General features: G+C 47.8%; 2 protein-coding genes across 6 annotated transcripts in view; one reads left to right on the top strand and one right to left on the bottom strand.

Annotated features, from left to right (window-relative positions):
* AGBL1 (AGBL carboxypeptidase 1) overlaps window positions 1–10717 on the top strand; it is a 489727-nt gene extending 479010 nt beyond the window's left edge. Inside the window, exons 34-35 of the transcript XR_006179785.1 lie at window positions 1515–1645; window positions 9756–10717. The gene's annotated coding sequence lies outside the window, so the exon portion shown is untranslated. The remainder of the gene's footprint in view (window positions 1–1514; window positions 1646–9755) is intronic.
* Window positions 5456–18885, bottom strand: part of NTRK3 (neurotrophic receptor tyrosine kinase 3) — a 178058-nt gene continuing 164628 nt past the window's right edge. For 4 of the 5 annotated variants that reach the window (XM_042875619.1, XM_042875618.1, XM_042875617.1 and 1 more), the window contains 2 exons: window positions 9716–9874; window positions 5457–5929 (listed from right to left, as the gene is read on the bottom strand). In XM_042875619.1, the coding sequence (XP_042731553.1) occupies window positions 5744–5929; window positions 9716–9874 (345 nt within the window). In that variant the 3' untranslated portion in view covers window positions 5457–5743. Of the gene's footprint in view, window positions 5930–9715; window positions 9875–18885 lie in introns of all 5 variants that reach the window. The other variant, XM_042875622.1, reaches the window with a different exon arrangement.

The raw sequence follows: 18885 nt of genomic DNA, 5'->3' as shown, positions 1-18885 counted from the left end.
CTGGCTGGATCACAGAATAGAATTGGGAAGAGACCCATGAAGGCCATCTGGTTCAGCTCCCCTGCACTGAACAGGGACACCGACAGCCCATCAGGTGCTCAGATCCCTGTCCAGCCTGACTTGCAGTGTCTCTGGGGATAGGGCACCCACCACGTCTCTGAGCAACCTGTGCCTCACCATCTTCACTGTAAAACAAACAAACAAAAAACCCACAAGCAAACAAACAAAAAAAACCAAACCATTTTCCTTATAGCCAACTGAAATCTCTTCTCTTTTAGTTTGAAACAGTTTCTCCTTGTCCTCTCAACCGATAGGCATAATTCACCAAATACTTAGCTATCTGCTTTGCCTTTTGTAAGACAAAGCTATAACATGATGGAAAATACAGCATTAATAGCAAGACAGCACAATTTTAGGCTACAGCAAATGAGAACAAGCCCAAGTGTAGCAGCTGTAGGCACAGAAACAAAAGAAAAAATAAAATAAAATAAAAAATAACCTGCTTACCTTTGGAAGACTTTCAGTGGGCAGGGATCTCCAGTGAGATACCCCCACCCCCACTGCCAACCCTTAAATGAGGTTGGGGAAGGGGTGGATCCTGCCTCCACCCTTTCTGGTCACTCAGCTGCATTGCATTGCATTGCATGCACCTGAGCTCTCCTGGGTTGGCCCTACCTTCCCACCAGGTGCTCAATCACTGCTTCAGGCCATGACTTAGCATTTCTGCTACACCTTTGCATCCCCAGGTTGAACACACAGTGGGGCAAAGGATGTAGACATTCTATAGGGGAAAAATGGAGCCCAATTCAGTAAAACTTTTTAAAATCATACTGCTAAACAGATCACTGTCTCCATGCAGATTTGCACATGAATGTCTGATGATCAGGTGTTCAGAACTACTTATGGCTTTGGAGGTTTGCAGTGACCCAGGTCTGCATTCTTTGAACCATAGCTGGAATTCAGGGAACCTCACGCACTTGATTTCTAGGAATAGCCTTTCACATGAAAGAAACCAGCTCATGTATTACCATGTTCCAGTCTATGGCCTCAAAAAATAACTTCTTAATGCTGTTTTACAGTTGTATTTAGGTATCAGAAAAAGAAAATAATCACGAACAAGCGTAAACCTTGGCTGTTTTGTTTTCTGCGTGGGTAAATGGTCCCTTGCTTTTATTGGTTTCTCTCTCCTTTTTTAACCAGCATTGCCCTGTGTTACAGCTAGCTTTTCCTGGTGCTCTAGCATGTTGCTGTTTTCCTTTGCTTTTCTCTGCTTGTAACCACTGTGCTACTTAAAATTCTGTGCCACACTCCCGAAACCAGTCTCAATTTCCCAGCCCAAGATACTCGCCTTCGACAACCAGCCCTTCCCTTCCCTTGGCTTTTTTATTTCCCCACATATTTTCTCACCTTGTTCCACCCACTCCTGGGGACAAGCAGACAGCTCAAAGCTAATGATGTCTCTCAACAAGCAGCCTCTCTAAAGGCATTCTACATTTTTTGTGTTTGTCTTGCAGCACATGTTCTCAGAATCACCTGTCTGCAATTCAGCACCCCGTGGACACAGGCGCAGGCTTGAGATGAGGCAGTGCAGGCTCTTTTCTGACCCCACAATGTATGCATCAGGGGACATTTAGAGGACCAAATGGTAAGTTTTGAGGGAGACAGGATGGGCTTCTAGTCTGGCAGATCGTTGCATGTCTTCCCTTAGCTATGCTTTAGCTTTTGTCTCTCAACCTGATAGATTACGGTGGAAGGAAAACTGTTTGGAAGAAACGAGACAGGTCACAGATGAGCCCCTAAGACTGGAGACACATTCACTGCCCACTGTTTGCAGCCCTGGCATGAGACTGCCATCTGTACCATATAGCACCTTAACCACCAAGAAGGCATTGTGTCAGTGACACCCATAGATGACAGAGTTGGTGCTTGAAAGCAGGATGCTGCTGGGCTGGGGAAGACTCCGTGGCCCCTTCTTAGCAGTGCCCAAACAAACACTGCTCCCATCTCCTTTTCAACAACCCCCTCCAGAAAGTTGCTGGCAATAAGGTCTGATTTGCCCTAGACCTGGGTAAGACCTGTATGTGTTGCCAGCTCTCCCCTCGTGGCAGACAAGGTTGTAGGAAGTATCTCTCTTCAAAATGGAGACTGTGAACTCATTTCTCTTTGCCTCCACATACTTCCCACACTTAGATTTGTGGCATTCGGTGAGGGTTTCCCTCCAAACCTGCTCTTCTTCCTCCCTCCACTTGCAGTGGAGCAGTGGCAGAGCCCCCACAGGAGCCCCTCTTCCTGCAGGAAAGGTACTGTCATCCATGCTGATCGGCAGCTCCACTTTTGCTCCAGGGAAAGTCCTTCTTGAAATGAGGTCTCAAGGTTCACCAGGAACTCAGCACGGACGCTTTCCCTCTTCCCATCCAAAATTGTCAGACCAAAAAGGGATGCAGCAGTTTCAGTCATGTCTCCAAAACAAAAACGAGCCTTCCCTCCCTCCCCACCAATAAACCTCCATCCAGCAGCACCAGCCCACTGGGCATAACGCAGCAGCTGCTGGGAGCCAGCTCTGCAGTACTTCTTATTCTACTCTTCTAAGCAATTGTTCCCTATTAGCTCTGACAAAAAGACCTGTCAAAGTAGTCATTGCACTTGGTGGGACTAACAGTAAAGCAGTCAGACAGCCTGAACCTTGGTCTCAGCCATTTCACATCTTCTGGTGGCCCATCTCCTTGCCTCTCATTGACCATTTATTCCTAACCACGTTGCACCAAATCCAGGTGTGATGCTCGGCTCCTGAGCTCACCTCGATGTCAGGACAGTACAAAGAGCTGGCAAAGGGACGTGTAGTGGTGTTGAGGAGGACACAAGGACGAAAGGAGGAGGGAAAGGAGAATATAGCTGTTGTGCAGAATAGTTATAAGGGAATAAGCATTGACTATGGAAACACAGTGACTGTAGGTAATCTGCCTGTGTAAAGGCCAGCGAAATTGGCTGAAAGAGAAATGAGAGCATAAGAGCAAGAGGGGAGGGTGGACAAAACAGTGGTTTTGCACAATCTGGCACTGTGCCTGAGAGCCACAAGAGCAAGAGACCATTTGGGGTATGGGGCAGGCAGCCCCAGAGAAGAGCTTTCTTTTGGAGGCACTGGGCTAGTACCACCATCACGTATTTTTCCCTGGATACAGTCTCCAGTCCTTTTAGCCAAAGCAGCCTACACACAAAAAGAGCCATTTCAGATCTGGCAACTTTTCGACTAATCTTTCTCACTTCAAAGATGAACCTAAGTTGTAGATGAGGAAAACTAGATATCCTCTCCCAACAGAGCGAGTACCTGCTACGGAGGGGTGGCATGGCACCTTGTTTGTGTGTGTGGACTGCCATTTCACACCCTGACCCTGACCCTGACCATACCACCTTTGGTGCCTATGCTGTGAGCTGCTGGTGTCTGTCCAGTGGCAGTCTGTCCAGCCTCTGCTGCGTAAGACTGGCTCTCTGTCCGTGATTTAACAGAAAGGGGAAGGTTGCACGTTTTTACTGCCACCCATCCTCTCTCACTCTGAGCTTGAGGTGCTCTTTGCACAAGCACAGTCTAAACCCACAGCCTCCACAAACCCTGTAGCAGCGTCCCCTGCCCCACTTGAAACCTTAAGCGAGGTCATGCCAGAGCCAGGGGTAGGAGGTAGAGATTGGCAGGAGACAGAGAGGTTGAGGAGGGATGCAAAATCTTCCCTTTCAGTAGCCAGCTATAATAAGGTCTCAGACTCATGCATCTTCTCTTGCATCCTGGCCCTGAACACTGTTCTGGCCATGGGGAAGGAGTCAAGATCCCATCTCCATCGCCTCCTCCCCTGTCTGCATTCCCTTTCAGATGAGAACCACATTGGAGCAGGTTATTTTTGTGCTGGCAATTGTCGCCTTCTCAATTGCCTTCACGGTGCCTGTGGCGCCTGCTCACTGCCTCGTGAGAGCATCTGCCAGGCTGAGGTTCCCCCTCAGCCTCCACTATTTAGAGGAAAAAAACAACCCAAGGAAGGTTTTGTTTTCTCAGCCCGGCCTGGATGGGCAAGATTCATTTCTGACTCAGTCTTTCCCCGGGTCAGGATAATATCCTGCATGAGGAAGATGGGTTTTAGGGAGAATGCTTCAGCCTCTCCATGGCTGTCCCCAGCACCCCCTGTCGCTGCCTGTCAGGCCTTTATCCTCATTGAGATGCAAGGCTGGCTGCTGCAGCCATCCGCTGAGCTGTCTGCTCCTGGAGGCACCTTCCCTTCATTCCCCTCCTCCTCCCGGGGCTGCCTGTGGAGCTATTCTTCAGCCTCTGCATTTCACAACAGCTCAAAGGCAGATGCATCAATCCTTTCAGGGGATGGGGACGTGAGGAGAATCGCAAGGGGTCTGCAGGCAGGTGTTGGGAGGTTCCCAGCCATCTCGCTAGCCTTGTCCCCTTCCCTGGCCTCAAGCTGGCTTGTGCCTAAGGCTTGGACTAAGGCATGGAGCAGGGATGGGGAAGGGAAGAGGATGAGGAGGGAGGGCACTGGGATATGCTGACCCCAAAGGCGTGCCCAGCTGTGATGCGGGCACACTTCCAGCTACATGCTGCAGCCTTCCCTCAAACAGGGAACAGGGGATGCAACCCTATCTGCTGAGGGTTTGCACTGATTTGGCTGTGGCTTGGTAACAATCCCATGGCCCCACAAAAATGAAGGGTGGGGAGAAAAGGCAGGGATGGGGGGTCAAGGGGTTCCTCCCAACTTCACCATCTCCACTGGGCACTGAGACGAACGGCACTCCTGTCTTGCATGCCACAATGGGTTGGGATGAATCAGGAATGGGTCTCCAGGACCCCCCTCAGCAGGGGGGAGGGGTTCAGTTCCACTGTAGAGGGAGGAGGGAGGGCTGGGCCCATCCGATGCGCTGGCTGCGGGTGGGCAGCTGGTTCCCGGTGTGTTATACCCGTAGGTGCCACAATCCTTTGACTGTGTGTTTGAAAGCCTTGAGTCTATACAGTTAAGAATCAGCAAATTAGAAAAATTGTCCTGAAATGTCGAAGGGGAAGAAAAAGGCAGAGAGGGACAGGGAAGGATGGAGAGGGAAGAAAAGTTTGGTAAAAGAGAATTTGTTCAGGGGCACTGCCCTGTCTTTGTGCCCATCACCTGTGGGCTGGGAAGAAGGAAGGGAGGCAAGGACAAGAAGGACACACATTCAGTGCATATCATATCATACAACCGGGGCAGGGCTTTCCTCCCAGAGCACCAACTCAGGCTAACACTGCTGCCATAGCCAGACTCGAGCCCTGCCCAGCAGCCCGAGCCATACTCACAGCAGGATGACAACTTACTGCTTCATTGCTCGGGGGAAAGATACCTTCTCCTTTCTTTCTTTCCTTTTTTTTTTTTAATTATATATATATATATATATATAAGTACTTTTTCTCCCTTGTTTCTTTTTTTTTCTTTTTAAAGTCTTATAATTTTCTGTAACAGCAGCTTCTTTCTGTATTGGTGTGGAAGTTATATAGAGAGAGATATTTATAAATATATATAAGCCAAACTGCCTTACAGGTCTTTGTTTTCTGGGAATTTTGTTGGTTTGCTTTTTGTTTTGTTTTGTTTTCAGTGTTGTATGTGTAGCAGGCACTTGAGTTTATATGAAGATGTTTGTTTGGGAGCTGAGGGGCAAAGGACTTGGGAAGGGGAGAGGGAAGGAAGGACGGAAGGAAGGATCAGGGACTTTTGACAAGTGGCCACTGCTAGCCAAGGATGTCCAGGTAGATTGGTGTGGCCTTGCCCAGAGCATGGAGGATCTTGTAGATCTCCTTGATGTTGAGCCGTTGCTGAGGTTCTCTCTGCCAGCAGCCCAACATGATGTCGTAAACCTCCTTGGGGCAGACTCGAGGTCTTTCCAGAACTCGGCCTTGGGTAATGCACTCAATGACCTGAAAGAAAAAAAGGAAAAGAAACACTGAATAAAAAGCTGGGCAGTTCCTGGATGATATCCTGTCCTGGATTGTGTCCTGTCCCAGATGCTTCTTGACTAATGTGGTGCCATTTTGAATCATAAAATAGCTTAGGTTGGAAAGGACCTTAAAACCCATCCATTCCCAACCCCCTGCCATGGTCTGGTTGCCCTCACCAGCTCAGGGCCGCCCTGGGCCCCATCCAACCTTGCCTTGGGCACCTCCAGGGATGGGACATATACAGCTCTATGGGCAACCTGTGCCAGGGCTTCATTTAGGGAATGGGAATGCTGAGGAGCCAAGAAGTTCACGAATCCTCGTTGCTCACCTGTTTGTGAGTCATTAATGATGGTTTAACATTGAAAAGTTTGTTTCCTTCTGCAACCTTGCCTCTTGCTCTTTTGACACCTATCTATTTTAATGCACCCTCCAGACAGGAGTTCACAAGCAAATTACGTGAAGTTTTAATTGCAGTTGTCAGTACTTTCCTGATAATTGAAGAAAGAAAATAAAAAGCCTTTAAATTCACAAGCTAAATTAATATTTTCATATTTTACACAGCTGAAATGCAGTTTTATTTCCCTGAAAATTGAGAGCCCTTTCCATTGCAAAGCCCAGGAGAGTTCTACGAGAGAGTTCAGCACATCTCTTTCTACCTTCATCTCCAAGGGCAGCTTTGCCTCATTTTGCAATAGAAAAGCAGCTGAAAAAAAAAAAATTAATAATAGCATTTCATCTCATATCACATCTTTGCTAGAGAAAAAAAGACCTGCAGTGCTAACGCTCTGCTCTGGATCAGGTCAGTGCTGCTAATGAGAGAAATGTGAGCTCTTGGACAGCATGAAATGCTATTCAGAAGTATGCCACTGGCATCCCCTAAGTGTCTGTGTCTTGCTTACTGGAGGAATGGATGCAGAGGAAACCATGGCATGATTTGTCAGGGAGCTGCTATTACCTCCTGCCCTCCTTGGTTGGAGCTGATAAGTCCCAGCGTCGCGGAGCATGAGTGACCTGCCACGCTCTGCAGACAAACGCAGAGCCCAAGCAGTGTGTTGAGGGAAGCCACCCAGCGAGGGGTGTTTGGAATTTATCATTTATGAATAGTAATGGACCTGCTGCACAGCTCAGCAGATACTTATCACCTTAGTGCTTGCAAATAAATGCGGAGGGGAAAGCTGGGCTCGGGTGAACCTAATGAGGTTCAACACGGCAAAGTGCAAGGTTTTGCATTTGGGCCGGAAGAACCCCAGGCACCTGTACAGGCTGGGAGGAGTGGTCCTTGAGAGCAGCTCGGCAGAGAAGGACCTGGGGGTCCTGATGGACGAGAGACTGAACATGAGCCAGCAGTGCGCTCTGGCAGCTCGAAAGGCAAATGGGATCCTGGGCTCCATCAGGAGAGGGGTGGCCAGCAGGGACAGGGAGGTGATTGTCCCTCTCTACTCGGCTCTTGTGAGGCCCCACCTGGAGTACTGTGTCCAGGTGTGGAGCCCTCAGTACAAGAAAGACATAGAGATTTTGGAAAGGGTCCAGAGGAGGGCAACTAAGATGATCAGGGGGCTGGAGCACCTCCCCTATGAGGACAGGCTGAGGGAGTTGGGCTTGTTCAGCCTGGAGAAGAGAAGGCTGTGGGGTGACCTCATTGCAGCCTATCAATACCTGAAGGGAACCTACACCCAGGAGGGGAGTAAACTCTTCAAAAGGGCTGACAACAGCAGGACTAGGGGAAATGGATCCAAGTTGAAGGAGGGAAGATTTAGGTTGGATGTTAGGGGGAAGTTCTTTACTAGGAGAGTGGTTAGGCCCTGGAACGGGCTGCCCAGGGAGGTTGTGGATGCCCCGTCCTTGGACGTGTTCAAGGCCAGGTTGGACGGGGTCCTGGGCAACGTGATCTAAATGTGTATGTTTGGTGGCCCTGCTAGGCAGGGGGGTTGGAACTCTGCACACTTCAAAAGAGTGGTGCTGCACTGGCATGGGCTGCACAGGGAGATGGCAAAGTCACCATCCCTGGAGATGTTCAGGAAGTGTAAAGACCTGGCACTGAGGCACATGGTCAGTGGTCAGGTGGGGATGAGCTGATGGTTGGACTAGATGACCTTTGAGGTCTTTTCAACCAGAATGCTTTTGTGATTCTATGGTAGGAAAACCAATACAGCTGCATCTGTGCAGATCCTAACTAGCTCTTCTCCTGTAAGACATGGGGCACATTTCTGAGTCCTATTACCTGCAAAGGAAACTGAGGCATGGAGGCAGCTGAGCTCTTTTCCAGAATGCCTCTCACCTGGGTAGGAGCTACATGTGCTCATTTGTGTTTGTATTTACTTTCCTAGGGAAATGCAAGAGCAGCTCATTAAGTAGCGTGACAAATAACTTCTGTCGCTGTCTATTCCATTGTTTGTGTCTCTAAAATGTTTGCGTGTGCTACTTTGGGATATACAGTCAGGCCCCATTGAGCACACGAATGGGCAAGTATTAGAGATGTAAAGCAACACCTTGGATTTGCCATCTCTGCAACTCACTTAATTAAGGGATCTGTATCCAGAAAGCAGAAAATGTCTGTTTCTCATTACAAAAGGTGAAATTTCTGAAATCCATTAGATACACAGTAGGATGAAAATTTGCAAGGTTCCCACGCACTGCTCTGTCAATGCATCCTGCTCCTCTTCCATCATACCCCCTGCTATTCCGAGCAAAAATCTTCCAAAGCATTTCTGCTGATGTGCCTCAAACCTCAGCTCTGACACTGCTAATGCTAGCCATCCTTCCCTCAACTTTTTTTATAGCGCAGCCCTACACTGATGGGTTGCAGCTTTTATTACTCAAAGAAATAACAAGGACAAACTATCCCTGGCCCGCGGCACCCCCCCTTGGGTCCCATCCTCAGTGAACAGGGGCAAACCATAGAATAGGTATCCCTGTGACAAACAGACCCAAAGAAGTGTGCCACGTGCCATCTAACGTGCTTCAAACACTTTGTCAGAAAATGAAGAATGCAGTAAGAGCTTCAGGTACAAAATAAGGCGAAGGAGAGCAGAGGACATGCAGAGCATCACACATCCCAGCAATAATTTGTTTTGCGTCAGCACCCAAGATGGCTATTATGGAGGTATGTCAGGAATTTGGAAAGCAGAGACCAGGGATGACCCATGGCTTTGGTAGAGCTCTTTCATTCCTGCATGCCTCAATTTCTTCAGCTCTCAATGGAGATAATTAAGCTTCTCCTATAAGAAGACAGGCTGAGGGAGCTGGGCTTGTTCAGCCTGGAGAAAAGGCTGCAGGGCGACCTCCTCCTAAAGGGAGCCTACAAACAGGAGGGGAATCAACTCTTTGAAAGGGTAGATAACAGCAGGACAAGGGGAAATGGTTTTAAGTTGAGGGAGGGAAGATTTAGGTTGGATGTCAGGGGAAAGTTCTTTACTGTGAGAGTAGTGAGGTGCTGGAACAGCTGCCCAGAGAGGTTGTGGATGCCCCATCCCTAGAGGTGATCAAGGCCAGATTGGATAGGGCCCTGGGCAACCTGGTCTAGCATTAAATGGGGAGGTTGGTGGCCCTGCCTGTGACAGGGGATTTGGAGATTCATGATCCTTGAGGTCCCTTCCAACCCTGGCCATTCTGTGATTCTATGATTTTTATCTCTATGCCTGAAAAACAACATAGTAAGGAACTCTCATGGGTGCCAAGGTGGGAACAATTAGTGCATGAGAAGTCTGGAAAGGAGAGATGGTAACAAACACAATTTCCAGCTGAGGTATCTCAGCACTGTTGTACCTCTGTGTTTGAGAGCTGAAACCAGGGCTGCTTCCCATAGGTGAAGATCTCCCAGAGGATCACCCCGAAGCTCCAGACGTCACTCTCCGTTGTGAACTTCCTGTACATGATGCTCTCTGGAGGCATCCAGCGGATAGGCAGCATGGTGTGTCCTCCAACCTGCATGAGGAAAAAGGCATGAGGAGATCTGAGGACCTGAGGAAGCACTCAGCTCTGATGGAATATGGACGGACTTGGGGCCTCCCCATGAGATACATCAACACGGAGCCAAAAGACCTGGGTTGGATACAGCCTCCCCGACCGCCCATGGGCTTAACCGCCAGTCCCACCTGGTTAGCACGATGGATAGGGAGTGAAATGTATCAAGACGAATGATGTCCCCTCCTCCCCAGATGGGCTTGTAAAGTAATAAAACAACAAAATGCCAAGGGTGTGCTCAAACCCTACAGTGATGAACCAGGAGGTAAGGCAAGGAGCAGAGTGTTCTGTGGGGTGCTGCAGTGGGTTTTGCAGGGCCTCAGCACCCACCAGAAATACAGAGCAGGGTTTGCTGCTCCTTGCTGAGGCTTGCTAAAAGCCGAATGCAAGCCTGTGCTCATCACCTAATTGTGTGAAAGATGTTGTGCTCGTAAAATTGTGCTACAGGCCTTTTTGAAGAGTGCTATGAATATGTAAACGACTGCAGGACCGCAATGCAAAAAGGAGGCCTGTATGTAAAGAATAGGCTTGTGCATGCAGGGATATGCCCAGTGGTTAATGGAGGTAGGAAAGCCAGTTCTTTGGAGAGCTTGGAAATGGAGGAGGCCAAAGGTGAAGTCCCGTTGGAGTATTCAGGAGAGAAAGGTCCTTTCTCCATCAGGGTCTGCAGCCTTTCAGTATCTAGTGGGGATATAAGAAAGAAGGGGGCAGACACTTTAGCAGAGCCTGTTGCAATAGGACAAGAGGAGATGGTTTCTAACTAAAAAAAGGAGAGATTTAGATTAGATGTAAGGAAGAAGTTTATACAATAAGGATGGTGAGGCACTGGCACAGGTTGCCCAGAGAGGTGGTGGGTGCCCCATCCCTGCAGCCACTGCAGGTCAGGCTGGATCTGAGCACCTGATCAGCTGTAGGTGTCCCTGTTCAGTGCAGGGGAGTTGGACCAGACGGCCTTGAAGGGTCCCTTCCAACTCAAATGATCCTATGATTCAGTAGGTATGTGAATGCAGCAGGTGAATGCACGCCAACAGCTTGAAAGCAGATGGATATACCTTCAGATTCACTAGAGATTTCTAAACAAGTGTGTCTAAGCAGGGCAAATTTTTCTCTCTTCTGTCCTACACAAGAAGCACCATCTGTGGGGAAGCAGCTAATTGAGAAGCCCAGCCGGCGCAGGGAGCCACACAGCCACCAGTCCGGCACTTCTTTCTGCTGAGGATGAAGTGGCTGAGGGCTTAGCGGTGATGAGAGATGGGGCTTTTGTGGTGCTGCTTGGCAGCTTGCTCGCCTCATTATGGACACCAAAACAGCAATTGCTAATAACCTGGTAGCACTGTGGCTGATTCAGACAGGCAGAAATCTCTCTTTATCCTATGAAGGATTTTGGGGAGAAAATTTCTAGGATTTCTGCATATGTGTGGCTACTCAAAGTAATGAGATTGTTGCATGCTTGTTTGAGTGAAAATCTTTCTCCTACAAACAAAACTCTCTCCCAAGCTCCTGGTTTCCCCACGTTCCCACAGGTTTCTTCGCCTGATTAAAACTGAACCAGCGTGAGAAGGGGCCAGTACAAAGGCAAGCCCCATTTCTTGGAAGCAGGAGGGACAATGCTGTGGGAGCCGTGCTGGAATAGGCTGTGAGATGGGTCTGATGCTTAGCAGTTCTCTGCATGGAGGATACCAGCCAGATTCCTCTGAGGTCTGCCAGCATTCAGACCTGGGCTCACAGCACCGCGCTCAGAGGTCTGTGGACCTGCTCCTACCTCACAAACAGCCTCCTGCTGCAAAAGAGAGAAGCAGTTCAAAAGGTCTCAGGAGCATCTTTCATTCCTAAGTGCAGAGATACTCAGAACTGCAGTGCATGGAGATAAAACTCCTTGCAGCTCTACACTTCCCATGCAGAGTCGCTGTAGCTGGCGTGGTCAAAGCTTGCTGCTCTGAACTCCCTTAATGGAAGTGGAAATGTTCTTTTCTTTGTTCCTTTGAAACCCTGGTTGCAATTTTAGCTCCTTCCTTCATTTCTAGCTTTTACAAGTTGCTTTCTGTTCTAGTGAAGGGCTCCAAGGAAATGTTATCGATAGAACACGACATACATCAAACTTGATTGTTGCAGAAATTGTTTTGAGCTAATGCTTATTTTTTTCCCCTTAAGTAGCCCTAGCTCTCTTATTTTTCCAGCAGTCTCAAGATGATTACTTATTACAAAGCTCTCTACATTTGCAATATCCTGAATCTGGGAGAATCACCAGAGATTACAGCTAACACAATGCATTGAGCCCATCTCACACTCTTTTGAACCGATCTAGTGGCAATCAGAATCTATGAACCAGATCCTCATCCTACACAAGCAGCTCAAGCAGTACTGCATGCATGGGAATGCCCTGAGTCACACCACTTGAGAGTGGCCCTGAAAGCAGCACAGAAGCCAGTAACCCCATCTTAGCTGTAATAAACTATAATGCAGTCGAGGTCTTTCATCTCCTCCACACACATCTGGGTGACAAATTGCCAGTAAAGCGACATGCACAGTCAATAGCTGTCCCAGGGACATGACAACACAGTCTTGGCTAAGCTCATGTGGTAGAGTCCAGCAACTGTCAAATATTCATCTTCACCCTCAGTGTCATGTGAGACTTGTCAAGTCTGGAGAGTGTCGTGTCTTACTAAAAATAAATCCAGTAGTAATGAGTACATTCATTTGGGGGGAAACATAAAATTAAGCAATGCCCAGCACTGCTTGGATAACAACATGAGGTTCAGATGTGTTCATCGGTGGGAACCTCAGAAGTATCCTCTGCATCTCCAATAGGGTGTCACATTTTTGAGAGCACATGCTGGGAGATCCCATCCACCACTCAGGTGCAATTCCCAAGGCTGCTACAGATGCAGTGCCCTCAGACAGCAGCACTGACACATCTCTCCCAGAGGCACTACACAGCGTGGAAGAGAGTTTTGCTTTCAAGTAAATACAAGTAAATCCTCTGCTGTTCCCCCCCTTAAATCCTGATGCTGCCAAGCTCACCCTTTTTCCTTGTTATTTTAATGCTTCACAGACCTGCAGACTGGCCTCTTTATCCCATTGCCATGGCTGTCGAGCTTCACTTGACATTTTTAGCTCTCTAACTTTCTCTCCCTAGATCAACTCCCCATGCCCACATTGACATGTTTTCCCCATTGCTTCGCTCTTTCACTTTGCAGTACTATCCTAGTAATAAATAGAGCAATCAGCGCGCATCCTCTCAGCTGCCAAAGTTGCCTTCGTCTGTCTCCATCTCCAAATTGCAATATCATCTCCATCGCTTCCTAACGGATACTCACAAGGGCATGACCTGGGCTACAACCACATGTTGGGTATGGCACATGTTTGGGATGCTCCAGGGCACCAGGGCTGTGCTCTGAAGCCTCATTACATGCTTGAGCCCACAGACTGCGAGATAAGCAGCCGCTCCCTCGGAGCAGCTCACTGCTGTGTTACAGCTGAACCTTGGGGAGCTGGGGGAGGTTGGGGAAAGGGCAGCGTTAATGGCCATTAGGGAGAGAGATAATTACTTAATGCTAGTACAGCAATTTGAAGATGTAAAGCTATATAAGTGCTACGTACACGTAGCATTGTAAGGCTCTAGGTTTGTCTGCTAGGAAGGAAAGTTGGTGTCTAGGGAAAGAGTTCTCCTTGTCCCAGCTTTCTGAATGACATCCGGCTGATTAGGAAGGGAAGATGACACGTCTTCCCTGATGAGCCTGGCAGCGCTGCAGCAGGTAGTGGAACAGCAGTGTTCAGCAAAGGCAGTGCAATATACAGAGAGAACACGGACAATCAAAACCAGAGCAAGGCTGAAAAACCCTCAGGAGAACTTTGGATGCGTAGGAATGCAGCTCTCAAAGCAGTAACAGGTGGGTGTTGGTAGGCAGTCCCACATTCTCCTTCCTGAACCCTACTACCTCTGGGATCGCACCCCAAAGCAGCCCCTAACCCTACCCACCATGAGAACCTTGTTGCTATTTCTCTCCAGGAGAATGCACTCAACACATCACCTCTTTCTAGACCTAGCGATAAGACACACATTCCCTGACTGCTGTAGATTTGCATGACCTGGGCTCTTCTTTAATTGAAGACCTGGCTGCCATCCCAGGCTGGGCTGCACAGGAACATATGTCCTAAGAGCTGTACGGTCCTGGGAAATGCTCTGCCCTGACTCCTTCCTTCCATCAGCTCTGGGTTCAGCAGAACTGAGGCAGTTCTGTGTCCTCTCGGCAGTTCACGTGCCTGAGTCCTGATAGATTCCTGGGCACCTTGTGCAAAGCAGAGGGATTAATTCTGACATGCAGACTGATCTGAGCTTTGCTGAACATTAGCTGTCCCATAGTTCATGGCCTCAACTGTCACCTTGCCAAGCTCGTAAGTCCCTAAGTAGTTTACATTAGAGGTAGCTGCATTTAAGTGCACGTTGTGACTGGATGTGATTCCCCAGTACTTTATCTGTAATTTCCTTTCTGTTTCATCAGAAAGAAATGCGTTAGCTGTATCTTTGACAGCACCATTTCAAGAATTACCCTCCAAAATCCCAAAGCTCTTCTCCTGACTCTGAAAAGCCTGAAGCAGTACCAGCCCTGAGCTGAGCTGAGGCTGAAGCCTTAGTTGCCCCCTCCTCTTCAAAGCTATTCTAAAGATGTTCCTGCAAACAGTCTCGGCACAGCTCCTGCCTTCAGGTCCTGTGCCTTTGCTGTTCCCATTGCGCTCAATATGGGCTTAAAAACAGTTAACAAGCAGCAAAAAGCTTCTGACAACTATTTCAGCTTAATTGTGTCCGCACTCTGCATGTGCCCTGTACACACCATGCATCACTCTGCACGCCTGCTCTGCTGTCCCAGAATGGCAGACCTGAACCCACCATCACCCTGCAGCCAACCATTTCTCCCTGGCAGCCTGCTGCCTGCTTCACCAGTGAGCAAAGACACCTTACGGTACGTAGAAGGTTTCAGAAGGTTTACATGGTACAAAGTGACCTGTCACTGTGTGTCCTGCATGCCTACAGCTGCACTGGGTGTCCCACACAGCCCAAAGCAGGGAAGATGCGGGTCACCACTGCCTGAGGGTTGGACTTGCACAGGGAAAGGAACCAAATGTCCCTGCTGTGAGGTGATGGGAAGAGCCAGATGGATTTGTTGAGGAGCAGGGAGAGCTCCGCAGGGTTAACACAATGCTGAGATGGGGGTGAAACCTTCCTGCTGTCAGTAGAACTGTTTGGCAAGGGACTGTTTCTTCCCCCCAGACGCATGTACTGTGTTTAAATACGAGTCTAAGAATAAAGCCTGCCATTGACATTGTTTTTCCTTCCTTCATTTAGCAATCTCGCTGCTTTATGACCTGTAATTCTGAATCGCCTTGAAATCAAGTGGTATAATTTGCAAGCAGGGACGGTGGCCTTTCTCCCCTTTCCCCTCATTTCTGCTCCACTGAGTGTGTTTTAATCCCACGGTTTCCAGCATTCCTAATGAGCCATTAACAAGCTGCCAATTACTTATGCAAATGACAGGAGGAGGGCAGAATTGGAGGGGTGGCTGTAGCTAGAGGTAAATTCTGCTACCTCAAAAAGGCCTGAGATAAATCACTGCTTCTCCAAGAGCTGCCGGTACCCAAGAGTCCTCTCAGTTATATTATCTGCCATCTAAAAATGCCAGAGGTAATGCACAGGATGGTTAAGAAAAGGGAAACAGAGGAGTAATCGTGCATCTATTTTTAATTATGTTTGCCAATAATCTATTTGGTGCATTCGTTACCATAGCTCATTCCTCCTCTCTCTTCCCATAACTCAGAGCATCGCTACCCGCTGCAAGGAGAGGGGTCTGCCAAAAATCATGATCTCCAACATGAACACAGCACACGGATTGTGAGGACCTTGGGCCACGCTCATCAGTTGGGAAGGGACAGGGGCAGAGTAACTGTAGCTTGCAAAGTAAATGGTGCTGGGCTGGGTCAGTGGGCTGCTATGCAGATGGTGACCTCAGTGGTCTTCTGCTCCACAGCCCTAATATGGGCACCTCATTTACAGCATTAAACCCTTTTGAACTCCTGTCACCATGTAGCCAGTTTGTCAGGCACCACATGGACTGACCAATTTGTTTCCACCAGGTAGGAGACGCTGCACGTTTTTAGGGCAGACATGCTCAAGGATGTGCCAATACCCATGAAACAGCACAGCTATCAGCTGGTTCCAACTTCAAAGGGAATCCATACTCTGCAAAGACTGCGAGTAGCAACAGAAATCATCCATGACTGATCTGCATTATCATTTTGCAGTGAGCTGGTAATACTACAAGAAGTACTTAATAGCCTAAACACTAATCAGATAGAGGCTAAGTTAAACCATCACAATGTAAGAAACACATCCATCAGGATTCTACTCGTTTCGCGACACAGAGAATGCAAATCAGCTCAGTTTCTGGCTCCAGAAAGTAGGAAGAAGATTTGACCAATAAATCCTAACCTGCTAATATAAAAGTGAAGTCTCAAAGTGGCCTAAGAAACGTAGCCTAGGAAATAGTACCAATAAAGTGCTTGCATATGCTATCACTCTCTAATACAATATTTTCAGATTGGTATCTCATAATCTCCCCTTCCATCATCCCTCTCTCTGTCTTGACAGTGCCTCCCCTCTGGGTAACCAGTAATGCTTTCTCTGTAGCCAGAGCCATTCTAAATAACAACTCTACATGATTTAGATAAGGCTCCATTACTTAACTTCTGGATGTTGGATAACCAGTTCAACTGCCTTGGCATCAATCATAATAATATTCAAAATTCATTAGGCTTGATTGTTTGGAATCTATTTCTTGTTAAAAGTCAGTTTCAGTGAGCAAAGGCCTGGCAGCACAGAAACACAAATTTAATACAACCCAGGGCATGGGATCTCCCAGTAGGAACAGTCCTTTTCTGCATGGGATCTGACAGCCTGCTGTTGTGTGTTGGGTGAGCTGCCTGTTTGCTTACCAGGGTGCCTACACACATACATAATGGCACATGAAGATGTTAAAGGGGTCAGACGCTCAGTTCTGCTCATACAAATCTTAACAGCACCTATTATAGCCAAAAACTGGGGAGAACGTTTACGTGCAATCATAGTAGGCAGGCACAAAAGTTGGAAATCTATTTAAAATTGAAATCTGCTCTTCCTTTTCTGAAAACATACAGTCAGATCAGAGGATGGAACCTTGGTGCTTTGCCATGACAAAAAAAACTTTCAGCAATGAAGTAGCTGAATCGTTCCTTCTAGCTGATTTCCTATAGGCCAGCCAAGGGTGGTTTCCAGTCATGCAATCTCTAATGGCTTTTCTGGCCTGTTTAAGCTTTTGGGGTTATGGTGCTTTTCTTTGGGTACAAGTTCTCACCCTTTCACTGAATGATGGGTTCTCAGCAGGGAAATATGACAGAAATACCGAACAACTCCAGAAGATGCTTATGCTTTTCTCCTAATGAACGCAGCGCAAGCACAGATGGCATCTCACACAAACACGTTGCAAGCCATGTTGAAATAAAGAGCTCATTATTGGAGGCTGCAGCATCACACCTACTAACAAAGTGATTCAGTTCATCAGTGCCAGTGGTAAACTGTGCTGTACCAAAAAGACAAAGCCCCTACACATGATTTTGGCCACTGCAGAGACATGGCTATTAGATGATGCTACAGGTTAAACTTTCTGAGACCTAAAGACTCATTCGTGTTGTCCTGAATGTGTCTTTTCCATTCCTGCCTCAAACATCCCACCCCACTGGGCTCACTTCACAAACCCAGTAGGACACATCGGACTGTTTCTGCCATAAGACAATCCTTCCTTGTTGGTCAGCTCTCAGGCCTATGCAGGTTTTCCTAGCAGAGTCCTTAGTCATCAGCTCTCCATTAGTGTTAGCCACAAGAGGAAGGATGGAAGGGAGAATGAGTCTAAAGAAACCACTAATGTTCTGCAGTGTCTGGTAGGATGAATGACCCCTGCAGATGAATGCTGAGCAGATGGGACAGTCCTCAATTATGTAATTGCTGGAGCATCAACTCCAAGGGAAAACATGACTACAAATACTGGGCTTAAAGCCTTGGCGTATTTCACTGCCTCTGGATAAGCTGCTGGAGCCCAAAAGCATTGGGTATGTGTATGCAGCAGGCACAGGCAGTGACATTCAAGTCTGTGTATGAAACAGCTTTACAGCCCAAAGAGCTGAAAAAAAATAAAAAGAAAAAAATCGGTTAAATTCCATTCTGCCACCTCTCCTCTGTGAGGGACCTGAAGGATTTGCTAAGGTATTGGTGGACATCAATCCAAATATCCCAGTGGCAACCCACAGCCTCCCTCAGGAAGTCATAAGCAAGTGTTGCTTACATGATGGAAATTTCCTGCTTGTCACATAGCCTCATCTTCAACACGTTCAACACATTATCTTTGTGCTAACTTACATATTTCTCTCAATAACATATTCTAATCTTCAGGCTCACAGCTCTGCAAATATTTGCCATCAGGCAGCATATCCCATCCTTGGAGACACTCAGCATCAGGCTGGATGGGGCTTTGAGCACCTGATCAGCTGTAGGTGTCCCTTTTCAGTGCTTGGGGTTGGACCAGAAGGCCTTTAAGGGTCCCTTCCACTCAAACAATTCTTTGATGCTATGATCTCCCCACTCTGACCATTAGCCAAACTCTTTACGCACAGCTCCTTCTATCTTGCCTCAAAAATCATTTCCTTCATCCCTTCTTTGCTTCTGCCTTACCTCTTCAGGGGCTTTTGAGGTTATGGCAGGGTGATCACAATCTCACCTCACAGCAACATGCTGCGCATTGATCCGGGCTGACTGGTGTTTTTCACCCAAGAGGTAAAATGAGCTGCTACTGGAATTTAGGGTGGATAATCAAAATGCTCTAGGTGTTTGATTTGGGTGCATGAAAAGACAAAGAGTTGCAGTCCAGAGCACATGGTCTTGCTGCCTG

This window comes from Lagopus leucura, unplaced genomic scaffold (genome assembly GCF_019238085.1).
Source record: "Lagopus leucura isolate 7727_CA_CO unplaced genomic scaffold, USGS_WTPT01 Super-Scaffold_100015, whole genome shotgun sequence".
NCBI lineage: Eukaryota > Metazoa > Chordata > Aves > Galliformes > Phasianidae > Lagopus > Lagopus leucura.
The sequence above is the reverse complement of the archived record's forward strand: the minus strand, read 5'-3'. Positions and strand labels throughout refer to the sequence as shown.